At 46.0% G+C, this 27636-nt stretch overlaps 1 protein-coding gene and 1 pseudogene across 7 annotated transcripts in view; one reads left to right on the forward strand and one right to left on the reverse strand.

Annotated features, from left to right (window-relative positions):
* The window catches only part of LOC112209443 (RH-like protein IIR), a 57206-nt gene extending 30209 nt beyond the window's left edge, over nt 1–26997 (forward strand). For 2 of the 7 annotated variants that reach the window (XM_054663933.2, XM_054663965.2), the window contains exons 6-10: nt 734–871; nt 4017–4150; nt 14415–14494; nt 19267–19340; nt 26734–26997. In XM_054663933.2, the coding sequence (XP_054519908.1) occupies nt 734–871; nt 4017–4150; nt 14415–14494; nt 19267–19340; nt 26734–26760 (453 nt within the window). In that variant the 3' untranslated portion in view covers nt 26761–26997. Of the gene's footprint in view, nt 1–733; nt 872–4016; nt 4151–5067; nt 5238–14414; nt 14495–19266; nt 19341–26733 lie in introns of all 7 variants that reach the window. The other 5 variants (XR_008538419.2, XM_054663955.2, XM_054663922.2 and 2 more) reach the window with 5 other exon arrangements.
* Nucleotides 1–27636, reverse strand: part of LOC112209444 (succinate dehydrogenase [ubiquinone] cytochrome b small subunit, mitochondrial-like) — a 45174-nt pseudogene that overhangs the window by 8848 nt on the left and 8690 nt on the right.

Below are 27636 nucleotides of genomic sequence, written 5' to 3' on the forward strand. Positions count from 1 at the left end.
AGAGCAAGGCAAGGCTCCGGTTCTGGAGCAGTGAAGGACATAGCAGAGCTATGACCCAGGAACAAGGCCCAGCTTATTGAAACTGAGCCCAGTCGCACAGGGTGGCACAGGCACCAAGTAGCCAATAATAATAATAAAAACAATGATTTGTGTCTACTGGGCATTTATTCATGTTCTATGCCAGACACTGGGCTAAGAGCTTCATATGTGGAAACTCATTTAATCCTTACAATAACCTTATGAAGAAGGTACATCCAAAACCCGATTCTTCTAGGCCAGGTGCAGTGGCTCACACCTGTAATCCCAATATTTTGGGAGGCTGAGGCAAGAGGATTGGTTGAGGCCAGGAGTTCAAGACCAGCCCAGGCAACATAGCAAGACCCTGTCTCTAAAAAATAAAAGAAAAACCCATTCTTCCCGCTGCCCAGGGACACACCACTAATGAGTGTGATGGGTGACTAGGATGCTGAGCACCTGGACTTGCCAGCTCATTCCCTAAATGCTGCACAATCAGGGTAACTGTGCCCTGAGCCTAAGAGGCAGTAGTGAGCTGGCCCATCATGTCCACTGATGAAGGACACATAGCCCCAACACAGGGGACAGGTGGTTTCAGGATCAGCAAAGCAGGGAGGATGTTACAGGGTTGCCTTGTTCCCGGCGTGCTGGTCACTTGCAGCAAGATGCTGTTCTCTCTCTACCTTGCTTCCTTTACCCACAAGCTATTTCTTTGCAGAGTTATATGCACAATGCGGTGTTGGCAGGAGGCGTGGCTGTGGGTACCTCATGTCACCTGATCCCTTCTCCGTGGCTTGCCATGGTGCTGGGTCTTGTGGCTGGGCTGATCTCCGTCGGGGGAGCCAAGTACTTGCCGGTAAGAAACTAGACAACTAACCCCCTCTGCTTTGGCTGAAGGCCAGCAGGACGCTGGGACCTGATGGGCCACTGTGCAGTGCACAGCTGCATTAGGCAGGTGTCGGCGCATTCTCTTATTGGCTTCAACGCCTAGCGAGGGATCCATCCTGGCTCGGTGGCGCATTTGTTAAGATGCTCGGGAGCAGGTGGCAGAACCCATTTGAGCTTGCTTAGGCATTGGGGAGAATTTGTTATCAGGCTACTGGGGTGTCACAGAACTCAAGGACAGGTACTGGAGTGTTGTGGGGAGCCTAGAAGCCCCTGTTTTACTTCTTTCTTTGCTTTTCCTGAATATCTGCTTTATTCTTACTCTATAGACCTGCTTCCTCCTCTTTCACCCCACATTGTGGGGTGTAGTCTTTTGCTTCAAGAAAGCAGCCTGGTGGATGGAATCTCTTGGCCCCAATCCCAAATTCTCTGGAGAAGGGGCTCTTTGGTTTAACTTGGATAATGTTGTCTTCAGCTGGGGGTGGGCACATCGTGCATATGTGGCTGCTGCCAGGGAACCACGTGGATGACGTGAGAGGAGCAGCACCCAGAAGAGGGAGTGCTGGGCTGATGGTCCAGGTCGTGTCCACTTCTGATTGTTTAATTCTTCTTCTAAGTGGATGGATCTTTCTCCAATACTCAGCAAATCCTGATCATTCCAGAATACTTCATTATAGCCAATTGGTTATCATGTGCTTCTCTAAGAGAAATATTTAGGGACAACAAATCTTCATGGGTTTGAAGACTTGATGGAGGAAAAAGGAGTAGATTTTCGAAGGCTGGATTTGGATGAACAGGGGCTATTCAGGGAGTCCATTCCAACCTAAAATTAGGAAAAACTGGCTGGGCGCAGTGGCTCACGCGCTTTGGGAGGCCGAGGCGGGCAGATGGCCTGAGGTCAGGAGTTCAAGACCAGCCTGGCCAACATGGTGAAACCATCTCTACTAAAAGTACAAAAATTAGCCAGGCGTGGTAGCGGGCACCTGTCATCTTAGCTACTCAGGAGGCTGAGATGCAAGAATCACTTGAACCTGGGAGACAGAGCTTGCAGTGAGCCGAAATTGCGCCACTGCACTCCAGCCTGGGCGACAGAACAAGACTCTGTCTTAAAAAAAAAAAAAAGTGGTTTATATACACAGTGGAATATTATTTAGCCATAAAAAGAATGAAATCCTGTCATTTGCAGCAACATGGATGGAACTGGAGGTCATTAAAAAATAAAATAAAATAAATAAGGAAAAACGTATCAATACTTCGATTGACCAAAACCAGGGCAAATCTGATTTTCATCTTTGCAAGGGGAACAAATATCTTTTATCTCCTCTGGCTTTGAAACCCTGAAATGAAAGGAGGAAGGGCAGAAAAAAGAACACATAGCAATTACCATCAGGCTCAGCGCCCATCGCATTCCCTGAGCCTGTTTCCTTGACTTCATCACTGTCAGGACTATTCAAAAATGATTCGCTAGTTCATTCATATATTCATTCATTCATCATTCCTTCATTCAACACATACGTTTTAACACTCATCTTGCTTTTCAAGCCATAGTTTAGTGAGGGAAATGGATACACACAATACAGTGTGAGAACAGCTAGAGGGCACATCTGAGCTAGCCTGGGATGGGTCCAGAAATGCTTCCTGGAGCAGAGGAAACAGCTGACAGCCAAGTGTTGACAGAGAAGTAGTATTAGCCAGGCAGAGACATGGGGAATGCATTCCAGGCAGAAGGCACAGTGTGTATGAAAGCTTATTGGTAAGAAGAGTGTGTGGCCCAACCAGGAAACAGACATTCTAAAGGCATAGGGTCCACCCAGGAGCATGGTGGACCCAGATCCCTGAAAGATGGGAGGTGCTCAGGCACACTTCCTGGGCTAGTTGAGGAGTCTGGATTTTTATTTATTTATTTATTTATTTGTTTGTTTGTTTGTTTATTTTTTGAGACAGAGTCTCGTTCTGTCACCCAGGCTGGAGTGCAGTGGTGCAATCTCAGCTCACTGCAACCTCCACCTCCCGGGTTCAAGTGATTCTCCTACCTCAGCCTCCTGAGTAGCTGGGATTACAGGTGCCCACCACCATGCCTGGCTAATTTTCGTGTGTGTGTGTATTTTTGTTGTTGTTGTTGTTGTTGTTATTTTTGTTGAGACGGTGTCTCGCTCTTTTGCCCAGGCTGGAGTGCAGTGGCACCATCTCAGCTTACTGCAAGCTCCGCCTCCCGGGTTCACACCATTCTCCTGCCTCAGCCTCCTGAGTAGCTGGGACTACACGCGCCCACCACCACGCCCAGCTAATTTTTTGTGTTTTTAGTAGAGACGGGGTTTCACCATGTTGGCCATGCTGGTCTTGAACTCCCGACTTCAGGTGATCCACCCACGTCGGCCTCCCAAAGTGCTGGGATTACAGGCATGAGCCACCGTGCCCGACCTGGATTTTTATTCTGAAGACTAATGGGGATTCTAAGGAAGGAACCAGCCTGATTTAATTTGCATATGTGTCCACATCTGCTGGCTCATGGCTGTGTGGGAGGCTGAGTGATGGGGAGGAAGGATTACTGAGTAGGGATCTGGAGGTGTGGCCTCATGCTTTGTTTCTAAGCAGCTGTGTTGTCTTTGGGATGGTGCTTAAATTTGGGCTAGACCAGTGGGTCTCGGTCACCCCCCAGGGGACATCTGACAATGTCTGGAGGCGTTCTTGGTTGACACAGTGGGGTGAGGGCTGCTACTGGCAGCTCGTGGGGAGAGACCAGGGATGCTGCTTAACATCCTACAGTGCACAGGGCAGCCCCCACCACAAGGAATTATCAGCTGAAATTGTGAATAGTGCCTACACTAGACCCTTGCTACTCAGTGTGTGGTCCGTAGACCAGCAGCATTGGCATCACCTGGGACCTTGTTAGAAATGCTCTTAGACCCCACCCCACATCCACTAAAGCCAACTCTTCATTTCAACAAACTCCCCGATGATGTGAGTGCACATTCAAGTCTGAGAAGGGCTTCTTTGAGGTGAGCCTTAGTGCCCATCCCCATTTGGTGGCCCCGGATACCAAGGGTGTGTGAAAGGGGTGGGTAGGGAATATGGGTCTCACCTGCCAATCTGCTTATAATAACACTTGTCCACAGGGGTGTTGTAACCGAGTGCTGGGGATTCCCCACAGCTCCGTCATGGGCTACAACTTCAGCTTGCTGGGTCTGCTTGGAGAGATCATCTACATTGTGCTGGTGGTGCGTCATACCATCTGGAACGGCAATGGCATGTGGGTCACTGGGCTTACCCCTCATCCCCTTAACACTCCCCTCCAACTCAGGAAGAAATGTGTGCAGAGACCTTAGCTGGGGCGTGTGCACTCAGGGCCAGGTGCTCAGTAGGCTTCGGTGAATATTTGTTGGCTGATTTATTCAGAAATTCTGTCCAGCCCCTACCTTGGATGAATTTATCACCTCTCCAGGCCACCTCTTCTTTCCAAATAGGACCACCTAGGTATAGGACAAAGACGCGAACTCTTCTGTGACCCCACAAACACAGAGCAGGTCAAATAGGCCCAAGCCAATTGAGACTGTGTTTCACGTCATGATGCAGAGCTTTGCTGTGGACCTGCTCCCACTGCGTACTAGCTGGGCATGCAGCTTAACCTTTGTCAGCCTCAGTCGCCCCATTGTAAATGGAGATAATGATACTATCTCCCCTCACAGGGCTGTTGGGATGCTACTGGATTTAATAAGCTAATGCAGGGACATGCTAAGCACAACCCATCCCTGAGGCCCAGAGAGGGGTGGGCCTTGGCTGAGGTCTCACTGTGAGGTGGGAATGTGGGCCTCCAGACCAGAGGTAGGTCCTGTGGCCCCTAGACAGTGGACAGCAATGGTCAGTTTGACACACCAGAGCCCTAGCCATTACTTCCTGGATGTAGTGTGAATATTTTCTGGACATGGCTTATATAAAATGAAAAAGTGAATTGGGCACAATATAGGGATAGATTTTTAGAGATGAACTGATAGCACGATGATAATCATATTCACTGATAACATTTACTACTGTTATTGACTGCTTTAAAAGTGTTGGGCATTGTGCTAGAAACCATTATATGCATTATCTCCTTGAATTCTCACAACCGCCTACTGAGGTATTCTCAGACTCTAAGAAATGACATTTAAGAGAAGTTATCTGCCCAAGGTCACTCGGCTGGAACCTGGCTGTAAAAATGGCTGAAGCAGGTGATGAGGAGCTGATGTGTTTGGATGTGTCTCAGAGAAATCATGGAGGCGCTGGGGTTCCTTCCGGTTCTTGGATGCCTTCCACAGAGACAACCATAGCCCCAAATTATAGGGATAACGTATCAGTGGGTGAGACATCCTTGCTTGGGATGAGGAGGGGATGACCTGTGTGAAGCAAGGCGCCTCTGTAATGGGTTCCAGTGATGTGTCTGCCACTGTCTTAATAACTGTGCAATTCTAAGCAGAACCTTTCGTGTCTCTGGGCCTGAGAGTTCCCCTCTGTAAGATGAGGACTTGACCTAGCAAGGTCCTACTCAGATGCCTGTAGAGAACAGGCAGGGGAAGTTAGAAAAAAAAAAGCCAGTGAAGGAAGGGAGCTCTTCAGCTTGCACCCACCATCACAGTGCAGGGACCCAGGCTCAGTGTTGCCTGATCCAATGACTTCTGAAGAGCTCAAAATCTAGAGTTTTGCATGTGCTCTCCCAAGTACTGGCAGAAAATTCAAGATTGTTAGTAACACTGTGTGGCTAAATTCTGCTTGTGGGCTGCCTAGATTCCCAATTCTGTGATTCTGTGGTTCTCTGGAAGCATTGGTTCTCCACAGCACCTGCATCACCTGGAAACTTGTTAGAAATGCAAGCCCTACCTATGGCCCCACCCCAGACCTACCCAGTTAGAAATCTGGGGGTGGGACCTATCAGTCCATGTTTGAATAAGCCCCACAAGTATTCTCTTGCAAGCTCAAGTTTTAGAACCACTGACCTATAGCCAAAAAAGAAAAAGCCAATCAGTGGTTTCTGGTAAAGGATTAAATTAACAACTGGCTTTCCAAGAAAATAAAGCCTTGATTGGCAGCACTTGCAATTTCTATGGTACAAACGCTTCCCGCATGACTGAGTTCAAGCTGTCAAGGAGACATCACTACACATGGACTTGGGAAGAGATGAGAACAATCAGCCCACTGAGCCTATGGGAACTGGCTCCAGCACATCCCTGCAAGTCAACTCTCATCAGGGTGAGTGAGTTGAGGACCAAGAAGCAGTTATCCTTTTGCCTTTGCAGGACCCACGCAAAGGGAAGGGCATAGTGACAGTGATGATCTCTCTTCCGGAAGCCTTTGGTTTGCTGAGAGTAAAAGGCGTGGGCTTCACCAGTGGTGAAGCCAGTCATGCAGCATTAGTCCTGGTACTCAAACTCTCTAAATCTCAGTTTTCTATCTGTAAAATGGGAAAATAAGTCCTATGTCACAGGGTTGCTGTGCAGATTTAGCAATAGAACATAGCCCCGTTCTTTATGATGACTGATGCTGCATCCGTATGAGGACATCTCTATGTAATGGAAAGATGGAGAGAGGATTAAGCGTAAAGTCACAACACTTAATGGGAACTGTGGATTAGCTACTTGGTGGCATTGGGCAAGTCAGTTGACTTTGCATTAATTCCACAAACAGTATTTCCCAATTTCCTATTCAGATGAGCATATGTGTTTGAGTCAGATGCTGTGATCAGAGCCAGGATGGAGCATTTCCCACAAACTGTGGGATTTTTAAGTGATGGGAAGGCACACTGAAATGGCATTGAATCATGCAGTTGTAGATACTCTTTTTCAATTCTCAGTCCTTTGATTACGTCAGGGAGAAAAGAAAGTCCCCACTTGGGCTGAGAATCTCTGCACCCTTCTAGCTCTTGTTAACCACTCTTTTGAATAGCAGAGAAAACCTCAGACTGCCATATCTGGGAGAGATTTTAGCAACATTTTGTTTTCATTGTATCTCTTTTTACAGCTACCTCCCATTTCCCTTCTATTTCAAGCTAGTAACTCAGTTTTCTTTTAAATTCAATTATTTAAATGTAAAAATAAGTCTATTTGGAGAAAAAAATTTTTAATAGCATCTCTGGAATGCCAGTATGGCTAAATTCATGAATGTTGTCCTCAAATGCTGAAATCTGGGAAGCATCTGGCCAAGCTTTGTGGACAGGCCTGCCTAGTTTGAATCCCAAGAGCCACCCAGTCCAAGCCACAAAACATTGGAATTCTTGGTTCACTTCCCTAACCTGAACTTGCCCTCTGTGAAATAGGGACACTAATAGCTCACTCACAGGGCTGCTGTGAGGACATGTGTTGAGCTGAGGGTCTGGCCAGGGGAGACCCTGTGCAGGGAGACTGTTATCATGGTGATGGATTTCTGCTTCATTCATTTCTTTTTCCAGACAGCATCATATAGAATGAGTTGTGGGGTGGCAGTCAGCAGGTTTGGGTTTATCCTCTATTCTGCCACTTATTACTTAAAAAAAACAAAAACAAAAACCCAACTTATATAGTATAAGCTATATCCAGAAAAGTGCAAATATCTTACAAGTACCATTTGATGAATCTTCTGATATCCCCACATAACCAACACCCAGAACCTCTTCTTGTCTCATTCCAGGATAACCGCTAACCTGACTTCTAACAGCATCAGTCAGTTTTGTCTGTTTTTGTACATTATATATGTGATGGTTTGAATGTGTCCCCCAAATTTCATGTGCTGGAAACTTAATCTGTCAATTCATATGTTGATGGTTTTTGGAGGAAGGGCCTTTGGGAAGTAATTAGGATTAGATAAGGTCATGGGGTGAGGTATGAGGGCACTGGTGACTTATAAGAAGAGAAAGAGAAATCTGAGCTGGCATGCTCTTGCCCTCTCACTGTGTGATGACTTCTCCATGTTATGATGCAGCAAGAAGGCCCTCACCAGATGGTGGCACCATGCTTTTGGACTTCCCAGCCTCTAGAACTGTGAGCTAAATAAATTTATTTTCTTTATAATCACCCAGTTTGATATTTTGTCATAGCAACAGAATATGGACAAAGAAAGAAAATTAATGCAAGAAGTAGAGTTTTTACTGTAACAGATTCCTGAAAATGTGGAAGTGGCTTTGGAACTGGGTGATGGGAATAGGTTGGAAGAGTTTTGAGGAGCAGGCTAGAAAAAGCCTGTATTGTCAAGAATGGAGCATTATGCCAGGTACGGTGGCTCAGGATTATAATCCCAGCACTTTGGGAGGCCAAAGCAGGTGGATCACCTGAGGTCAGGAGTTGGAGACCAGCCTGGCTAACATGGTGAAACACTGTTTCTACCAAAAATACAAAAAATTAGCTGGGCGTGGTGGTGCACACCTGTAATCTCAGCTACTCAGGAGGCTGAAGCAGGAGAATCACTTGAACCCAGGAGGCAGAGGTTGCAGTGAAGTGAGATCGTGCTATTGCACTCCAGCTTGGGCGACAAGAGCAAAACTCCATCTCAAAAAAAAAAAAGAAAGAAAGAAAGAAAAAGAATGGAGCATTAAAGACAGTTCTGCAGTTCTGGTGAGGGCTTAAAAGAAGACCCCAGAACTAGGGAAAGTCTGGAACTTCTTAATGGTTACTTAAGTCGTTGAGATCAGAGTGCTGATAGAAATATGGCTGGTAAAGGCCATTCTGATGAGGTCTCAGATAGAACTGAAGAACCACGTGTTGGAAACTGGAGCAAAGGTCATCCTTTTTATAAAGAAGCAAAGATCTTAGCTGAACTTTTTCCGTGCCAGAGTCATTTATGGAAGGCAGAAAATCTGTAGGTCAGCCATGTTGTAGAGAATGAAAGAACATTTTCAGCCGAGAAAACTGAGAGTGTGACCAAGCTACCGATTGATAAGAAAACTAGTACACATAAATTAGCCAGGCGTGGTGGCAGGCGCCTGTAGTCCCACCTACTTGGGAGGCTGAGGCAGGAGAATGGCATGAACCCGGGAGGCAGAGCTTGCAGTGAGCCGAGATCGCGTCACTGCACTCCAGCCTGGGCAACAGAGCAAAACTCCGTCTCAAAAAGAAAAAAAAAAAGGAAGAAAGAAAATTAGTACACATAGAACAAAGCCAGAGGTTGTTCATCAGGACAAGGGAGAAAAACTCCAAAGCCATTTCAGAGATCTTCAAGACTGCCCCTCCCATTACTGGCCCAGAGCTCTAAGAGGGCAGAATGGTTTGGAATGACCAGCTGCTGCCCAGGGCTGCCTTGGGTCTCTGCTCCCCACATTTCTGGTGCAGCATTCCTCAGCCATCCCAGCTGTGGCTCAAGTGGCCACAGTTGTGATGTGGAAGGTAAAAGTCATAAACCTTGGCAGCATACACATGGTACTAATTTTGCAGGTGTGCAGAATGCAAAAGCTGAGGGGGCATGCCTTCTTCCACCTACATTTCAAAGGGTGCTGTGAACGGCCACCCCAGAGAGCCCCTAGTAGAGCAGGGTCTAGTGGAGCTACAAGGGTGGGGCCACCGCCAAGACCCCAGAACGGTAGAGCTATCATAGTGCAATGCCAGCTTGGGAGAACTGCAGGCATGAGACTCCAACCTGTGCGAACTGCAACATGGGCAGAGCCCAGCAAAACCACAGGGGCAGAGCTCCCCGAAGCTTCGGGGGTCCAAATTCCATAGTGTGTCCAGGAGGTGGCACACAGAGTAAAAGATCATTCTGAAGGTTTAATGTTGTTTTCTATGTTGGGTTTTGTACTTTCTTGGAACCAGTTACCCTTTTCCCCTTGCCTCTTTTTCCTTTTAGAATGGGAATGTCTGTCCTGTGCCTGTTCCACTGTTGTATTTTGGAAGTCAATAACTTGTTTTGACTTTACAGGCTTACAGCCAGAGGGAATCTCCCATAGAATGAATTGTACCTTAAGTCTCACCCACATCTGATTTAGATGAGACCATGGACTTTGGACTTTTGAGTTGGTGCTGGAACAAGTTAAGACTTTGGGGGTTGTCTAAGTGTGGTGTTTCATGCCTGTAATCCCAGTGATTTGGGAGGCCGAGGTGGGAGGATTGCTTGAGCCCAGGAGTTCAAGACCAGCCTGGGCAACATAGTGAGACCTGTCTCTACAAAAAATAAAAATAAAAAAATTAGCCAGGTATTGTGGCATGTGCCTGTAATTCTAGCTACTCAGGAGGCTGAGGTGAGAGGATCACTTGAGCCCAGGAGTTTGAGGCTGCAGTGAGCTATGGTCGTGCCACTGCATTCCAGCCACGGCAACAGAGTGAGACTCTGTCTCTACAAATAAAATTAAATAAACGTAGCTGGATATGGTGGCACACATCTGTAGTCCTAGCTACTCAGGAGACTGAGACAGGAGGATTACTTGGGCCCAGGAGTTTGAGGCTGCAGTGAGCTATGATCATGCCACTGCATTCCAGCCTGGATGATAGAGCAAAATCCCATCTCTAAAAAAAAAAAAAAAAAAAAACAAAAAAAAAAACTTTGGTGCTATTGGGATGAACTTTGCATGTAAGAAGGACATGCATTTTGGGGGCTGGGGCAGAATGCTATGGTTTGAATGCATCCCTCAAATTTCATGTGTTGGAAACTTAATCTCCAAATTCATATGTTGATGAAATTGGAGGTGAAGCCTTTGGGAGGTAACTAGGATTAGATAAAGTCATCAGGGTGGGGCCCCTATGATGAGACTGTGGCTTACAAGAGGAAGAGAGAACTGAGCTGACATGCTCTTTCCCTCTTGCCATGTGATACCCTCTGCCATGTTATGGCACAGCAAGAAGGTCCTCAACAGATGCCAGCAGCATGCTCTTAGACTTCCCAGCCTCCAGAACCATGAGCTATATATACTTATTTTATAAATTACCCATTCTGTGGTATTCTGTTATAGCAATAGAAAATGAACTGAGATAATATACATGGAATCATGCAGTAAGTCTGTGCTTTTGTATGCTTCTTTTACTCAACATTGTAGTTGTGAGATTCATCCAGGTTGTTAAGCATTGCTGTACGCTTTTTCCACTGGGATATAGTGTTCTGTCATGCTTGGGTCTTAATTTATAAAGGTGACTGAGTGGCATTTTCTTCCAGTATTATTGGAGGGAAAGTTTTGTTGTTCACAGTTCCCCTGTAAACAAGAGGCAGAACACGTCATGCAGGGCCACACAAAACTATCATCCAGGGACCAGGCAGCAGAAAGAGAGGGGGAACTGGGACTATGCCTTTATGAAAAAGAGTGGTGGGAGAGTAACTGAGTGAGGGCATCCACTAATGGGCAGGAAGTGAAAACACATATGTTAGAATTTGTAGCTGAGGGGTTTATGAGGTTCCCATGCCTGAGAAAGCTGACTTGCAAGAAAACGAGATAAACAACTTTGGCCATTAGTGTGGCCCTGTGATAAATGAATGCCAGATAGGCAAATAGAGAATCTAAGAAAAGATAGTTGGAACAAGTGTTCCATTGTGTGAATGCAGCAGAATTTATTTATCCATTATTGAGGAGGATTCGGGTAGTTTCCAGTTTGGAGCTATTATGAATATTCTAGTATTGCTCCTATGAACATTCTAGCACTTTTATTTTTGGAGCACATGAATGCACTTCTGTTGATTATATGCCTAGAAGTGAAATTGTTGAATTATACAGTATTCACACAGTCAGCTTTAGTGGCTACTGCTAAACAATTTTCTCTAGTAGTTTGCGCCAATCTAATCACCAGTAGTGTATAGAAGCTCCTTTTACTCCACATTTTGCCAACACTTGGTGTTTTCCTTCTTTTGATTAGTCATTTAGCAATCAAACCTATTGTTTAAATTTTGATATCTCCAATAACTAACTAAATGGAGCACTTTTAATATGCTTTTTGGACAGTTGAATATCTTTTCTTGTGAAATGTCTATTCAAGTTAGTTTGCCCATTTTCTATTGTGGTGTTCTGTCTTTTTCTTACTGATTTGTAGGAATTCCTTACGTATCCTGGATATGAATCCCACTTTGTGCGTTACCTTTTTCCTTCTTTCTTTCTTTTTGAAACAGTCTCCTTCTGTCACCCAGGCTGGAATGCAGTGGCGCTATCTCAGCTCACTACAACCTCTGCCTCCCAGGTTCAAGCAATTCTCATACTTCAGCCTCCTGAGTAGCTTAGATTACAGGCACATGCCACCATGCCCAGGTAACTTTTGTATAGACAAAATAATTTTTGGTAGAGACAGGGTTTTGCCATGTTGGACAGGCTGATCTCGGACTCCTGGCCTGAACTTTGGCCCACCTTGGCCTCCCAAAGTGCCAGGATTACAGGTGTGAGCCACCATGCCCAGCCCACCTTTTACTTTCTTAATGGTGTCTTTTGAACAAGAGAGGTTCTTAATTTTAATATAGCCCAATTTATCATTGTTCCCTTTATGTTTTGTTCTTTTATGTCCTGTTTAAGAATTTTTGCAGCCAGCGCGGTGGCTCACACCTGTAATCCCAGCACTTTGGGAGGCGGAGGCTGGCTGATCACAAGGTCAAGAGATCGAGATCATCCTGGCCAACATGGTGAAGCCCTGTGCCTACTAAAAATACAAAAAATTAGCTGGGTGTTGTGGCTCTTGCCTGTAGTCTCAGCTACTTGGGAGGCTGAGATCGCGCCACTGCATTTCAGCCTGGTGACACAGCAAGACTCCATCTCAAAAAAAAATTTTTTTTGCAAGGTCATGCATATGTCCCCCTGAATTTTTTTCTAAAAATCACTTAATATTAGATCAATGAATTGAGTAATTGACTGCATTTTTCAGTCATTCAACAAACATTTCCCTGAGGTTTTGATAACCTGAACTGTGTTTGGAGCTGGGGAGGAAGCAAACTATTGAAGATATACAAAGATGGCAAAGATGAGGGCCTGGAGCTTGCCACACGGAAGCGGGGATGGCTGCCTGAATGGTTGGGCAGGTAGTTGTTGACATCTGCACTCCCTACATGAGCAGCAGGGTGGCAACTCTTTTTATCTTTTTAATTTATTTTTCTTTTCTTTCTTTTTTTTTTTTTTTTTTGAGATGGAGTCTTGCTCTGTTGCCCAGGCTGGGGTGCAGTGGCGTGATCTCAGCTCACTGCAAACTCCACCTCCCGGGTTCACGCTGTTCTCCTGCCTCAGCCTCCTGAGTAGCTGGGACTACAGGCGCCTGCCACGACACCCAGCTAATTTTTTGTATTTTTAGTAGAGAAGGGGTTTCACTGTGTTAGCCAGGATGGTCTCCATCTCCTGACCTCATGATCTGCCCGCCTCGGCCTCCCAAAGTGCTGGGATTACAGGCGTGAGCCACCACGCCCGGCCTTAATTTATTTTTCTAGTCTGCAGGTAATTCTTTTTAATTCTCTCCACTCTCCCATGATCTTATGAGGTAGGGACTGTCATTATTTCTCCCACTTTATAATGAACAATCAGTAAAGACAGGGAAGATAACCAAATGACATACAAGGTGGGGTCCACCCCATGAGGCTGCAGGCTTGGAGCTTTCCTTTGTCTTAAAAATGAGAACATGAGCTGCCCACCTGTTGAGACAAGAAACAGGAAAGGCTTAAAAAACTGGCTTGCTGTGTACAACTATCCGTGGGGCTGCAGTGAAGGGGCTGGCAGTGCCCAGGTGCAGGCTGGACCCTGGGACAATCACATTCAGCATCCAAGGGCCCCCGTAATAGCTTAATGTTTGAATTGAACCCCTGGGGTTGCCTTGAAGGAGAGAGGTCCTGGAAGTATGTTCAAGGGGTAGGGATGGGCAGGGGAGATGGGTCTGAAAGCCAAGCTCTACCCCACCCACCTTGCCCCAAGAGAAATAGAACCTTCATCTTTAATTGCCTAACGAGAAAACTGGGGCTGGCCAGATGTGGTTGCTCATGTCTGTAATCCCAGCACTTTGGGAGGCCAAGGCGGGCAGATCACTTGAGGTCAGGAGTTCGAGATCAGCCTGGTCAACATGGTGAAACCCCGTCTCTATTAATAATACAAAAATTATCCAGGTATGGTGGCGCATGCCTGTAGTCCCAGCTACTTGAGGCACAAGAATCGCTTGAACCTGAGGGGCAGAGGTTGCAGTGAGCCGACCACTACACTCCAGTCTGGACGACAGAGTGAGACTCCATCTCACAAACAAAAACAGAAAAAAAAAAAAAAAAAAAAAAAAAAAAGAGAGAGAGAAAACTGGAGGCTCTGAGAGGTTGAGGGACTTGCCCAGGGTCTTGCAGCTAGTAAGTGACAGAGCTGGGACTTGAGCTTGGGTTTTCTGACTCCTGGTCTGGTTCATTATCCATGAGGTGCTGGGAACTGAAATAAGCCACAGACAATCTTGGAATCTCCTTCGCCTCCCTCCCTCCCACATGTCTGCATGGCTTTTTGGGAAAATGCCAGGGGAATGTACCAGCCAGGAAGAGGACCCTTGTTTTCCTCATGGCCCTTCCTGGCAATGGCACTACTGACACCGACAGTCCTTTATGTCCCTGATGACCTCTGCTGCCTGATGCCCAAGTGACCACCTCTGCTTTGTCATTTCTAGGATTGGCTTCCAGGTCCTCCTCCGCATTGGGGAATTCAGCTTGGCCACGACGATAGCTCTCACGTCTGGTCTCCTGACAGGTCAGTGTGAGGCCACCTTTCTTCCACCATTGCCAGGACACAGCACCCATGTCCAGAGCGCACCCTGCCATGTGGCTGGATGTCTGTGTGCCCCATCTCCTTCCCTGAGGATCACATAATTTCAGAATTGGAAAGGTTCTTAGAGGTCACCTGCTGCTAATGTGGACTGTGAGGCCAGGGCAGGGAAGGGACATCCCTGAGGTTATAAGTAGGGTGAGTGGCAACGTTGCAGACTTTTGAACCCAGGGCTGGTGATCACACTCAGTTTTGCACAGAAGCCCGAGAAAATCCTTACACCCAAAAGCCTACCTTTTATTTCTGAGGACATCCATAATACTATTTTATTCAACAGATATTTATTCCATATCCACTATGAGCCAGGCACTGGGGACATAGCAGTGAGCAAAACAAATTCCCTGACCTCATGGAATTGACCTTCTAGTGGGGGAAGGTATTAGCAATAAATAGACAAATAAGTGTCTACTACGTCAGATGGGAAGAAGTGGCTGTGAAGACAGAGCAAACTAGAGAAACACAGAGTCAATGTGGGATGGGGTGTTCTTTTAGGGGGGTGGTCAGGGAAGGCTTATCTGAGTAGTTAGCTTTTAAGCAGAGGCCCCAGTGAAGAGGAGGGAGATATGCGATGCATTTAGTTAGGGGAAGAACATTCCATGAAAATAGGATAGCAAGTGCAAAGGCCCTGAGACAGGAGCATGCTTTGTGTGTTGAGGGAACGGTAAGGAGACCAGTGTGGTTGGTGTGAATGGAGTGAGAACGAGCGGCAGGGGTTGAGGGCAGAATGGTAGCGAGGAGCAGGCCCTTATAAAAGATGGGAAGCCACTGGAGATCTTTCAGCAAAGGGGAAAAGTATGTTTCTGTTCTTGCAATAAAATAGAGCAGCAGAAAATCTAGGGGAGTTGCTAATTAGCCAGTTTTACTTATATGCCAGGTGAAAATATGTGGCTAGGTGCAGTGGCTCATACCTGTAATTGCAGCAGTTTGGGAGACCGAAGTGGGCAGATCATCTGAGATCAGGATTCAAGACCTGCATGGCCAACATGGGGAAACCCCATCTCTACTAAAAATTAAAAAATAAGCCAGGCGTGGTGTTGGATCCCAGCTACTTGGGAGGCTGAGGTAGTAGAATTGCTTGAACCCGTGAGGCAGAGGTTGCAGTGAGCCGAGACTCTGTCTAAAAAAAAAGAAAAAAAGAAAATACACATTCAGGCCAGGTGCAGTGGCTCACGCCTGTAATCCCAGCACTTTGGGAGGCTGAGGCAGGTAGATCACTTGAGGTCAGGAGTTCGAGACCAGCCTGACCAACATGGCAAAACCCTGTCTCTACCAGAAATACAAAAATTAGCCAGGCGTGGTGGCGTGTGCCTATAGTCCCAGCTACTAGGGAGGCTGAAGGAGGGGAATGGCTTGACCCCAGGAGGTGGAGGTTATAGTGAGTCGAGGTTGCCCCACTGCCCTCCAGCCTAGGTGACAGAGTGAGACTGTCTCAAAAAAAAAAAAAGAAAGAAAATATACATTCCATCCAGAACTGTTCACCTTTATTCTACAAGCAACCATCTTTTATTGGTTAGACACCCATATATGTGTCCCTAAGCAGGAGGTGAATGCCAAATAAGAGACAAATGGCGTAAGACACTATGAGTTGTGTGACGTTGGGCATGTCACTTTACTCCCTCTGAGCCTTGGTTAGCTTCTCTGTAAAATGAAAGGATTAGGGTAACTAAGCTGGCTTCCTTCCAGCTTTAACAAACTGTATGGAGGTACTTTTTGGAGTTACCTGGGTAATTTTTGAGTGTGAGATTGGCTAGAATTGCTTTAATATACCAATGTCTGGCCTTAGCTTTTTGCAGAGTCTTTGTGAAGAAGCAGAGGCGAAGTAGCGTTAATTCCTTAAGTTAATGTTCAGTTCGTGGCAGCTGGCAATCCAACCCTGGGAAAGGCTGCCGGATTTAGCAAAAATGCAAGGTGTCTGTTTTTAAATTCGAAATGAATTGGGTATCCTGCATTTTATTTGGCAACCCTGTCCTGGGACTCACACTATTCACTGTTATCACTGCTATGTTCGAAGTGGTGCTGACTTGCCCTCTGTCTTGCAAAGTACCAGGAGGTCTTTTCTTATGCTTCACTGGAGTCAAAAAAGAGAATAAAGACAATCATATTGTTCCTTTAAGAGTTAAGACCAACAAGTTTTCCTCTTTACATGTTGTTTTTGACATGAGGAAACCGGTGATTAAAAACAACTTGGGTGGCTCATACTTGTAATCCCAGCACTTTGGGAAGCTGAGGTGGGAGAATAGCTTGAGGCCAGGAGTTCAAGCCAGGGCAACATAGTGAGACCCCATCTCTACAAAAGATACAAAAATTAGCCAGGCGTGGTGGTACACCTGTAGTCTCAGCTGCTCCGGAGGCTGAGATGGGAGGATCAGTTGAGCTTGGGAGGCAGAAGTTGCAGTGAGCTGAGATCGTGCCACTGCACTCCAGCCTGGACAACAGAGCAAGACCCTGTCTCAAAAAAGGAAACAAAACAACTTGGACAATGGAAGGGGGAAAAAGTTCCTCAAGCAGCTAAAATTGCTCCAAATGGACTCCCAGAAGACAAGCATTTAACTTGTTAATTGAGCCCTCTATGGGCCTGTATTTATTTAAGAAACAATCCTATCAAGCATAGTTATTGGGTTTCTCAGCCCAGGTAGATTAGAAATAGCAGATCAGAGGTGGGCTAGGTTTCTAGAGGTAAAGTACACCAGCAGAAGTTAGAAGTGAAAGCAAAGAGCCTAACAGAGGAAGAGAAATTCTTTTTTTTTTTTTTTTTTAGACGCAGTTTTGCTCTTGTTGCCCAGGCTGGAGTGCAATGGCGCTATCTCAGCTCACTGCAACCTCCGCCTCCTGGGTTCAAGTGATTCTCCTGCCTCAGCCTCCTGAGTAGCTGGGATTACAGGCATACACCACCACGCCCGGCTAATTTTGTAATTTTAGTAGAGACAGGGTTTCTCCATGTTGGTCATGCTGGTCTCAAACTCCTGACATCAGGTGATCCGCCCACCTTGGCCTCCCAAAGTGCTGGGATTACAGGCATAAGCCACTGCGCCCGGCCGACAAATTCTTAAAACGACACAAGAACACAAAACGCTTGGGCTGCTGAGAGATTAGACTGACAACCCTCCACAGCTACACACCTTTTCCACGTTATATGGCACGTTATATGTGGGTGTTCCTAGTGATGGTTCTGATTTTTTTTTTTAAAAGTCTAAATATGTTTAATGTTGTCTCAGAAAACAAAATATATTTTAGACAGATATTCCTCAGTGATGAGTAAGCCTCAGCTATCTGGAAAATTCATGCAGGCGCCAGAGATCGTTACTGAGTAATTCAAGCTAACTGCGTCATGCTGGTTGTACCCTGCATGCCAATATCAGCTAAAAGCAGCACCACGAAAGGGAAGTACGAATCTCACTAAGCACTCGCCCATTCTTGTTAACGACACTGGAACTGATCATCCTTAATAATACACAGATAAATCTATCAGGAGCATTTCCTTGCTTCCTGTGAAAGGAAGCACTCATTCCATGTGTCCTGTGAAATTCAGCCAGCTTCGGGAAGCTGGAGGAATACATATGGCCAAGCTATCTGGGCAGAGAGTAGACAGGGAATGGAGGTTGGGCACAGTGGCTCACACCTGTAACCGCAGCCATTTAGAAGGCAAAGGCGGGCAGATCACTTGAGCTCAGGCGTTCAAGACCAGCCTGGGCAACATGGCTAAGTCCTGTCTCTGCAAAAAATACCAAAAAATGAGCTGGATATGGTAGCACACACCTGTGGTCCCAGCTACTTGGGAGGCTGAGGTGGGAGGGTTGCTTGAGCCTGGGAGTTTGAGGCTGCAATGAGCTGTGATTGTGCCACTGCACTCCAGCCTGGATAATAGAATGAGACCCTGTCCCAAAAATAAAAAATAAAATCAAAGACACTTAAAAAGATGGGGAAAAGGAAGGACAGGCACTTAAGCAAGTTATAAGCTACTTTCCTAACTACACAAGTGGAATCTTAAGCTGAGGTTCCCAGGAGTTGACTGGAGCCAGAGAAGACAGACCTATAGGAGCACCCAATTGGAGTCACCCTCCATAGTAGCCCATATGTCTTACATGGATCAGCTTTCGTGGGGCCCTTCTACTCCGTCTGGGGAAGGGCGTCAGATCTGTGGCTCTCATGTACTGCTCAATACACTGCCATTCCCAGTTCTTTTTTTCAAGAAAAAAAAAAATGTCTACAGAATCGGCCAGGTGTGGTGGCTCATGCCTGTAACACTAGCACTTTGGAAGGCTGAGGTGGGTGGATCACCTGAGGTCGGGAGTTCGAGACCAGCCTGGCCAACATGGTGAAACTCCATCTCTACTAAAAAAAAAAAAAAAAAAGCTGGATGTGGTGGCAGGCGCCTATAATCTCAGCTACTTGGGAGGCTGAGGCAAGAGAATCGCTTGAACCTGGGAGGCAGAGGTTGCAGTGAGCCGAGATCACGCCATTGTACTCCAGCCTGGGCGATAGAGTGAGACTCTGTCTCAAAATAAATAAAATAAAATAGTCTACAGAATTAAGCTGGTCCAGGAATGACAGGGCTTCCATTTATTTGTCTTTCAATTGTGGGAGAAAAAGGATTTCTGTTGAGACACTGTCGTTTTGACACACAATATTTCGATTAATCTTGAGATTAAAAATCCTGTGCTCCAAATGTTTTAACATTAAATTATGCATTGAAACAGGTTTGCTCCTAAATCTTAAAATATGGAAAGCACCTCATGAGGCTAAATATTTTGATGACCAAGTTTTCTGGAAGGTAAGATTTTTCACCTATTAACATGATAGATTTTGAGTGCATGAACTTAAAAACATACCTGAGTATATATGTTGACTTGCTGTTTATGAGTAAAACAAAAACAAAAATGGAGTAAGGAGCATTGCAGGAGGAACTAGAGGAGAAACAAATCCATGATATGCATGTGTGTGGGGGAGGGTGGCGGGGAGGTGGTAAAGGTCACCATTTCCCTGATACCTCAAATTCATTCAGAGTCAGGGATGAGACAACTTTCACTGGCCACACTTCCCCTCCCCCTATCTGCAGTCCTCAGCGTAGCCAAATAGTTTGACATGCGGGTGACAGAACCCCGCAATGCAAAAGCTGGAAGAAACCTCAAGCCTTGGAGTCCAACCCCTTTTTTGACAGATGCTAAGAGTGGAGACATGACTTATCAAGATCTTACAACTGGCTGGGCACGGTGGCTCACGCCTGTAATCCCAGCACTTTGGGAGGCTGAGGTGGGGCGATCACCTGAGGCCAGGAGTTCGAGACCAGCCTGGCCAACGTGTGGAAACCCCATCTTTACTAAAAATAACAAAAGTTAGCTGGGCGTGGTGGCACATGCCTGTAATCCCAGTTACTCAGGAGGCTGAGGCAGGAGAATAGCTTGAAATCAGGAGGCAGAGGTTGCACTGAGCTGAGATCGCGCCACTGCACTCCAGCCTGGGCGACAAGAGCTGACACTCTGTCTCAAAAAAAAAAAAAAAAAAAAAAAATTCTTACAGTGTGTGAGTATCCAGGCTGAGTCCTGAACACAGCTCTTGATAAATGATAACAAGCAGGCACAAAAAAATTGTAGTACAGGAGTCTGAGGTCACTTAGCAAAGGGACATAGAGCTCAAACAATTCAGCAGCTGCTGAGGGTCCCGTGTTACATTGTAGCGTGTGTTGTTGTGACTGGGCTAGAAAGAAGGTGAAGAAGGTTGGGGCTCACTCCCTGCCTCCCCTCCCACTCTCCTCCCTTTGACCTACACTCATAGTTCACGCAGCACTCTGATGTGTCCCCTTAGGCCATCCTCTAGTCAATGCTGTGGGTAGGCTGGACCAGCAGGGACCAGTATTGTCACAGCAAGTCCAGGCCAACAGTGGTCAGGCTGCTGCCCGGTGTTGTACCTTTGTGAGTGGCAGAGCCAAGACCAGAACCCAGGCCTTCTGAGTCCCAGGCCAATGCTTGCCCCACCCAGCATCCAAGATGTTACTCACTAAAGAGATAGAGAAGCAGCCTTATTATGGGCCTGGACACCTGTGCATGAGGGGTCAAGCAGAGAGGACCTGGGGAGAGACCCTGCCCCTTCTTTTCCTTCTCCTTCCTCTCCTTTCTCTTCTTCTTCCTCTTCAAATAGCTATTTGAGGTGTAACTGGCATACAATCAATTGTACATATTTAGGCTGGGTATGGTGGCTCATGCCTGTAATCCCAGCACTTTGGGAGGCCAAGGCGGGTGGATCACTTGAGGTCAGGAGTTTGAGACCAGCCTGGGCAACACGGTGACACCCCGTCTCCAATAAAACTACAAAAATTAGCCAGGCGTGGTGGTGGCAGTTGCCTGTAATCCCGGCTACTCGGGAGGCTGAGGCAGGAGAATCACTTGAACCTGGGAAGCGAAGTTTGCAGTGATCTGAGATCATGCCACTGCACTCCAGCCTGGGTGACAGAGCGAGACTTTGTCTCAAAAACAAAACAAAACAATTGTACATATTTAAAGTGTTGTAACCAAGTGAGTTACAGAGAAACACCACACTTTGAGACTAATTCAGGAGTCCTTTATTAGCCGGCGACCTAGAGACGACTAGTGCTCAAAATTCTCTCGGTCCCAAAGAAGGGGCTAGATTTTCTTTTATAACTTGGTTTAGAAAGGGGAGAGGGAATTGAGCTGAAGCAATCTTACAAAAGTAAAACAGGCAAAAAAGTTAAAAAGACAAATGGTTACATGAAAACAAACAGTTCCAGGTGCGGGAGCTTTAAATCCATCACAAGGTGACAGGTGCGGGGGCTCTGGGTGCTATCTGCAGGACACAAACGCGGGGGCTTTAGAGTACTATCACCCGGGCAAATTCCTGGGAACTGCGGACACAGCTTGCCACAGTACCTTATCAGCTAATTGCACTCTTTGATGTGCTGGGAGTCAGCTTGCACAAGTTAAGTCCTTGAGGAAGGGGGTGGGTAAGGAGCCCTTAACGTCTTGCAAATGAAGGAGCCGAATGGAATCCCTCTGGCTTTCTTAGCTAAGAGAGAGTCAATCAAGTTAATACAAGTTAGGGTATCACAAAAGTATATAATCTGATACATTTTAACGTATTTATCCACTGAAGAGACCATCACCACCATCAAGACAAGGAGCACACCCATCACTTCCACACACTTCCTCCTGCTCCTTTGAAATTCCTCCCTCCCTACCCACCTGGTCCCACCCCAAGGCAACCACTGAACTACTTTCTGTCACTAAGGTTTGCATTTTCTGTAATTTTTTTGTTTGAGACAGGGTCTCACTCCGCCACCCACACCGTAATGCAGTGGAACCATCATGGCTCACTGTAGCCTCAACCTCCCCAGGCTCAGGTGATCCTCCCCCCTCAGCCTCCTGAGTAGCTAGGACCACAGGTGTAGGCCACCATGCCAGGCTAATTTTTGTATTTTTTTGTAGAGACGGGGTTTCACCATACTACGTAGGCTGGTCTCGAACTCCGGGGTTCAAGCAATCCTCCTGCCTTGGCCTCTCCAAATGCTGGGATTATAGGCGTGAGCCACTGTGCCCAGCCCTCTGTAATGTTACACAAAGGGAATCATGCGGCACGTACTCCCCTTGGTCTGGCTTCTATTGCTCAGTATGATTATTCTGAGAATCATCCATGTTGCTGCGTGTAACTGACTTCATCAGCTTCTCTCTGCAGCCGTCAGCTCCTGGCTTCTCCCAACAGCCAATCTCTCTCTGTCCCCTGCAAGTGTTCTTGCCTATTTAGCAGAATCAGGGTACTCTATCCAAAAGACTCGGAAAATTGGTTTAATCTATTCATTAATTCCTCAAGTATTTATTGAATAACTATTCTATACCAAGTACTATGCTAATCAACCAAGGACAGCACAAACAGGACAAATCTCCAGCTCAGTCACTTGAGTTGCAATAAAAGTAAGTATCTCAATAAAAGTAAGTTGCAATAAAAGTAAGTATCTCAATAAAAGTAAGTTGCAATAAAAGTAAGTCCTGCATAAAAGTAAGTATCTCGCCCAGGTGCGGTGGCTCATGCCTATAATCCCAGCACTTTGGGAGCCCGAGGTGGGCAAATCACTTGAGGTCAGGAGTTTGAAACCAGCCTGGTCAACCGTGGTGAAACCCTGTCTCTACTAAAAATACAAAAAAAAATTAGACAGGCATGGTGGTGGATGCCTGTAATCCCAGCTACTTGGGAAGCTAAGGCAGGAGAATTGCTTGAGCCCGGGATGTGGAGATTGCAGTGAGACGAGATTGCGCCACTGCACTCCAGCCTGGGTGACAGAGCAAGGCTATGTCTCAAAAAAAAAAAAAAAAAAAAAAGTAAATATCTCAGTCCTGAAGATGATGAAATGGAGGCCTAGAGAGATTAAGTAACTTGTCCAAAATGACAGAACTAATGCATAGAAAAGAAGAAATGTGATGTCTTTTGGCTCCAAAGACACCCCACATATGTGTTGGGTACAGTTACTAGAGAAAAGTTATTCCACCCCCACCCCACCCCCAGAAATCTTCTGACTTGTTTTCTCGCAGTTGAGTAGGACCATTTATTCGGCAGTGTACCATTCTCAGCTTGCAGTTGAAAGCCAAATATCCATTAAAGAGGCAAGGATGCAAACTTGCAAAGCTGATAAAGCCAGGGGTGATTTTTTTTTTTTTTTTTTTTTGCAAACCATCCAACAAGACATTTTAAATACTCATTGAATTTCATAGAACTGACTGCCAGGATTGGAAAGACATTAAAGCCAGCTCAGCCACTGCCTCGCTGGTTGGCCAGACCACACCTGGCACTTCTGGGAGGGAGCACTCACCACCCCCCAAGGGCACCCATCTCATCCTCTGATGGTTTATTAAAATGCACTCATCACTTGCTAATTCATTCCACTACGTATATTACCTAATTTGTGACACAGAGAGATAATTCTAAATAAAATATAGTTATGGGTCTCAAGGAGCCAGATATGCTAATCTCCTATCCTCCTGCAGTTTACAGTGGTCCTCAGCAGATACTTATTTACAAAAATTCAGTTTATTATTTTATTTATTTTGTTGAGACAGAGTCTTGCTCTATGGCTCAGGCTAGAGTGTAATGGTGTGATCTCGGCTCACTGCAACTTCTGCCTCCCAGGTTCAAGCGATTCTCTTGCCTCAACCTCCCAAGTAGCTGGGACTACAGGCACCTGCCACCACGGCTAATTTTTGGAGTTTTAGTAGAGATAGGGTTTCACCACGTTGGCCAGGCTGGTCTCGAACTCCTGACCTCAGGTGATCTGCCCACATCAGCCTCCCAAAATGTTGGGATTACAGGCGTGAGCCACCATGCCCGGCCAAAACTTCAGTTTATAACACAATCTTTCATGTGTCTTCTGCTTTCATTAAAAGAATAAACAGTTCCCTTCTTTCAGTTTAATAAACCATGGATTTTATTTCATGTTTTGCAAAACACAAGGGCTCACTGACATGCACTTCTTAAAACTAATTCTGGCTGGTCGCCTGTAATTCCAGCACTTTGGGAGGCTGAGGCCGACAGATCACTTCAAGTCAGGAGTTCAAGACCAGCCTGGCCAATATGGTGAAACCACGTCTCTACCAAAAATATAAAAAATTAGCCAGGTGTGGTGGTGCGTGACTATAATCCCAGCTACTCAGGGGGCTGAGGCAGAAAAATCACTTGAACCCAGGAGGCGGAGGTTACAGTGAGCTGAGATCGCACCACTGCACTCCAGCCTGGGCGACAGAGTGAGACTCTGTCTCAAAAAATAAATAAATACAAATAATGTAAAATACGAAACAAGCAATCCTGGCAGTAGCTGCTGGAATGAGAGGAGGGAGAGGTCATAGGGAGGTGGGGGAGAATGGAGCATGGAGTTGGGTTGGATTTGGCTAAGCAGCAGGAAGTGCAAGGCATTCCAAGCAAGCAGAGGGGGGCAGGTGGGGAGCATCTGCAAGAACAGAAGCAGCATGAGCAACCTGGCTCGGCAGTGTGTGAAAAGGCTGAAAGGTGGCTAGAGCCACTTCAATTTCATCCTTCAGGCAAATGGGAAACTCCCAAAGGTTTGAGTGGGGAAGCAATGCCTACAGTGAAAGTTTGAGAGTGAAGCAGAGTGATCGAATTAAGCATGTAGGCCAAATTCTGAAATAACTGCAATGTGCTGAAGATCATCCATTGGCTTCTGAATGAGTATTTGCAGTTTATTTCTAAAAATGATTTTATTGCCAAGAAATATAAACACTACTGTTTTGGTACAAAAACATAACACAACGTGTTGAGTCCCTCTTGCTGTTTTATGCAAAGTTTTAAAAACCTACTCTTGTCACAGTGGTATCACCCCTACTTCTGATTTCAAATAAATGTTCTAGAGACACAGTAAGGCCCCAACAAATGCTTGTTCAACAACACAAGGAGAGCCAGCTTTTAAAGTAAAGTAGGAAAACAGGCCGGGCGCAGTGGCTCACACCTGTAATCCCAACACTTTGGGAGGCTGAGGTGGGCAGATCACTTGAGGTCAGGAGTTCAAGAACAGCTTGGCCAACATGGTGAAACCCTGTCTCTACTAAAAACACAAACATTAGCCAGGCGTGGTGGCGCACACCAGTAGTCCCAGCTATTCAGGAGGCTGAGGCAGGAAAATGGCTTGAACTGGGGAGGCAGTGGTTGCAGTGAGCTGATATCCTGCCACTGCACTCCAGCCTGGGGGACAGAGGGAGACTCCATCTCAAAATAAAACAAAACAAAAGAAAACAAAATCATACAAAAACATTAGCTGGGTGTGGTGGTGCACACCTGTAATCCCAGCTACTTGGGAAGCTGAGGCAGAATTACTTGAACCCCCGGGGGGAGGTTGCAGTGAGCTGAGATCGTGCCACTGCACTCCAGCCTGGGCAACAGAGTGAGGAGACTCTGTCTCAAAAAATATATATATTAAAAAAAAGAAGAAAAAAAGTAAAGTAGGAAAACACATCAGCAGCCTGCCAACAGACTCCCCTAGCCTCGGTGAGGGCCAGTGTTCTGGGAGGCAGATCTGAATTCTAGTCCTAGTTCACCCACTGGCAGGCTGGTGCCCTTGGGCAGGTCACTTCTCTAGGGCTCAGTTTCTTCCTCTATAAAATGAGATCAAATCCCATGTTCTAAGAGTTTAGGCTCTGGAGTCAGACAGATCTGGGTTCTACCACTGCCAGCTCTGTGATCTTGTAGCTTCAGTCTCGTCATCTGACATGGAGATAACAGTAACTGTCTCACTGTGTTGTTAGGGTTTAAAGGAGACAATGTATGTGAAATGTTAGCAAACAAGTGTTAGCTACCCTGATTTCCGGTTTCAGAGTTCTGTGGTCCCAGTTTATGCCACATGCAGTGACGTTGTGTGGTAGGCTGTGGTGTGGCACCACTTCAGAACTCAGCGCATGCACAGCTTGCAGAAGAGAAGGCCAGAGGAGACCTAAGAAGGCTCTTCGAACACTTGAAAGACTGGCATGTAGGCCGGGCGCGGTGGCTCACGCCTGTAATCCCAGCAGTTTTGGAGGACGAAGCGGGTGGATCACCTGAGTTTGGGAGTTTGATACCAGCCTGACCAACATGGTGAAACCCCATCTCTACTAAAAAATACAAACATTAGCTGGGCATGGTGGCGGGTGCCTGTAATCCCAGCTACTCGGGTGGTTAAGGCAGAATTGCTTGAACCCAGGAGGCAGAGGTTGCAGTGAGCCGAGATTGCATCACTGCACTCCAGCCTGAGACAAGAGCGAAACTCCATCTCAAACAAAACAAACAAACAAACAGAAAAAACAAAACAAAAAAACTGGCATGTAGAAGAAAAATATTTTTTCTCTACGCTTCTCCAAAGAATTTAACTAGGCCCAGGGGAGGTGCAGTATAAATTTCTAACAATCTCAACTGTCTGCCAAATGGAATGAGCTACTTCATATGGCATTAGTGAGTCCTCTGTCTTTGGAGGCATTCAAATAAAAGCCAGATGGCCATTTATCAACAATCCATGTAAAACGTTAGATGAAATAAAACCTATATATCTAAGATCTCTTCCAATTCAGATTTTATTAAAGAATTTCTAAGGTCTTTGTAACGAGACATTTACGCTGTTTCAAGAGATAAGCCAAAATCAGTATGTGGGTTCATCTGCAATAAAAATGTTTGTTTTGCTTTTACAGTTTCCTCATTTGGCTGTTGGATTTTAAGCAAAAGCATCCAAGAAAAACAAGGCCTGTTCAAAAACAAGACAACTTCCTTTCACTGTTGCCTGCATTTGTACGTGAGAGACGCTCATGACAGCAAAGTCTCCAATGTTCGCACAGGCACTGGAGTCAGAGAAAATGGAGTTGAATCCTTTCTCTGCCACTCTTTGAGGAGAATCTCACCATTTATTATGCACTGTAGAATACAACAATAAAATACAGCCATGTACCACATAAGAACATCTTGGTAAACAACAGACTGCATATATGATGGTGGTAATCCAGTAAGCTAAGGTTAATTTATTATTATTCCTTTTTTTTTTTTTTTTTTTTTTTGAGATGTAGTCTTACTCTGTCACCCAGGCTAGAGTGCAATGGCACCATCTTGGCTCACTGCAACCTCTGCCTCCTGGGTTCAAGCGAATCTCCTGCCTCAGCCTCCAAAGTAGCTGGGATTACAGGCACCCACCACATCTGGCTAATTTTTTGTATTTTTAGTAAAGATGGGGTTTCACCATGTTGGCCAGGCTGATCTCAAACTCCTGACCTCAAGTGATCTGCCTGCCTCGGCCTCCCAAAGTGCTGGGATCATAGGCCTGAGCCACTGTGCCCGGCCTTGTTTGCTTTTTTAACAGATAACAGTGTGCTTATAGAAACTGCTTTGACATGACTGCAATCATGTGCTTCATAGAAACTTAATTAGATTATACCACTAGAGTCTTCAGATTTTTATACTTTTTTTTTTTTTGGAACGGAGTCTCACTCTGTCACCAGGCGGCAGTGCAGTGCCGCAATCTCAGCTCACCGCAACCTCCGCCTCCCAGGTTCAAGCGATTCTCCTGCCTCAGCCTCCCGAGTAGCTGGGATTACAAGTGCACA

Source organism: Pan troglodytes, chromosome 1 (genome assembly GCF_028858775.2).
Source record: "Pan troglodytes isolate AG18354 chromosome 1, NHGRI_mPanTro3-v2.0_pri, whole genome shotgun sequence".
NCBI classification, from domain to species: Eukaryota; Metazoa; Chordata; class Mammalia; order Primates; family Hominidae; genus Pan; species Pan troglodytes.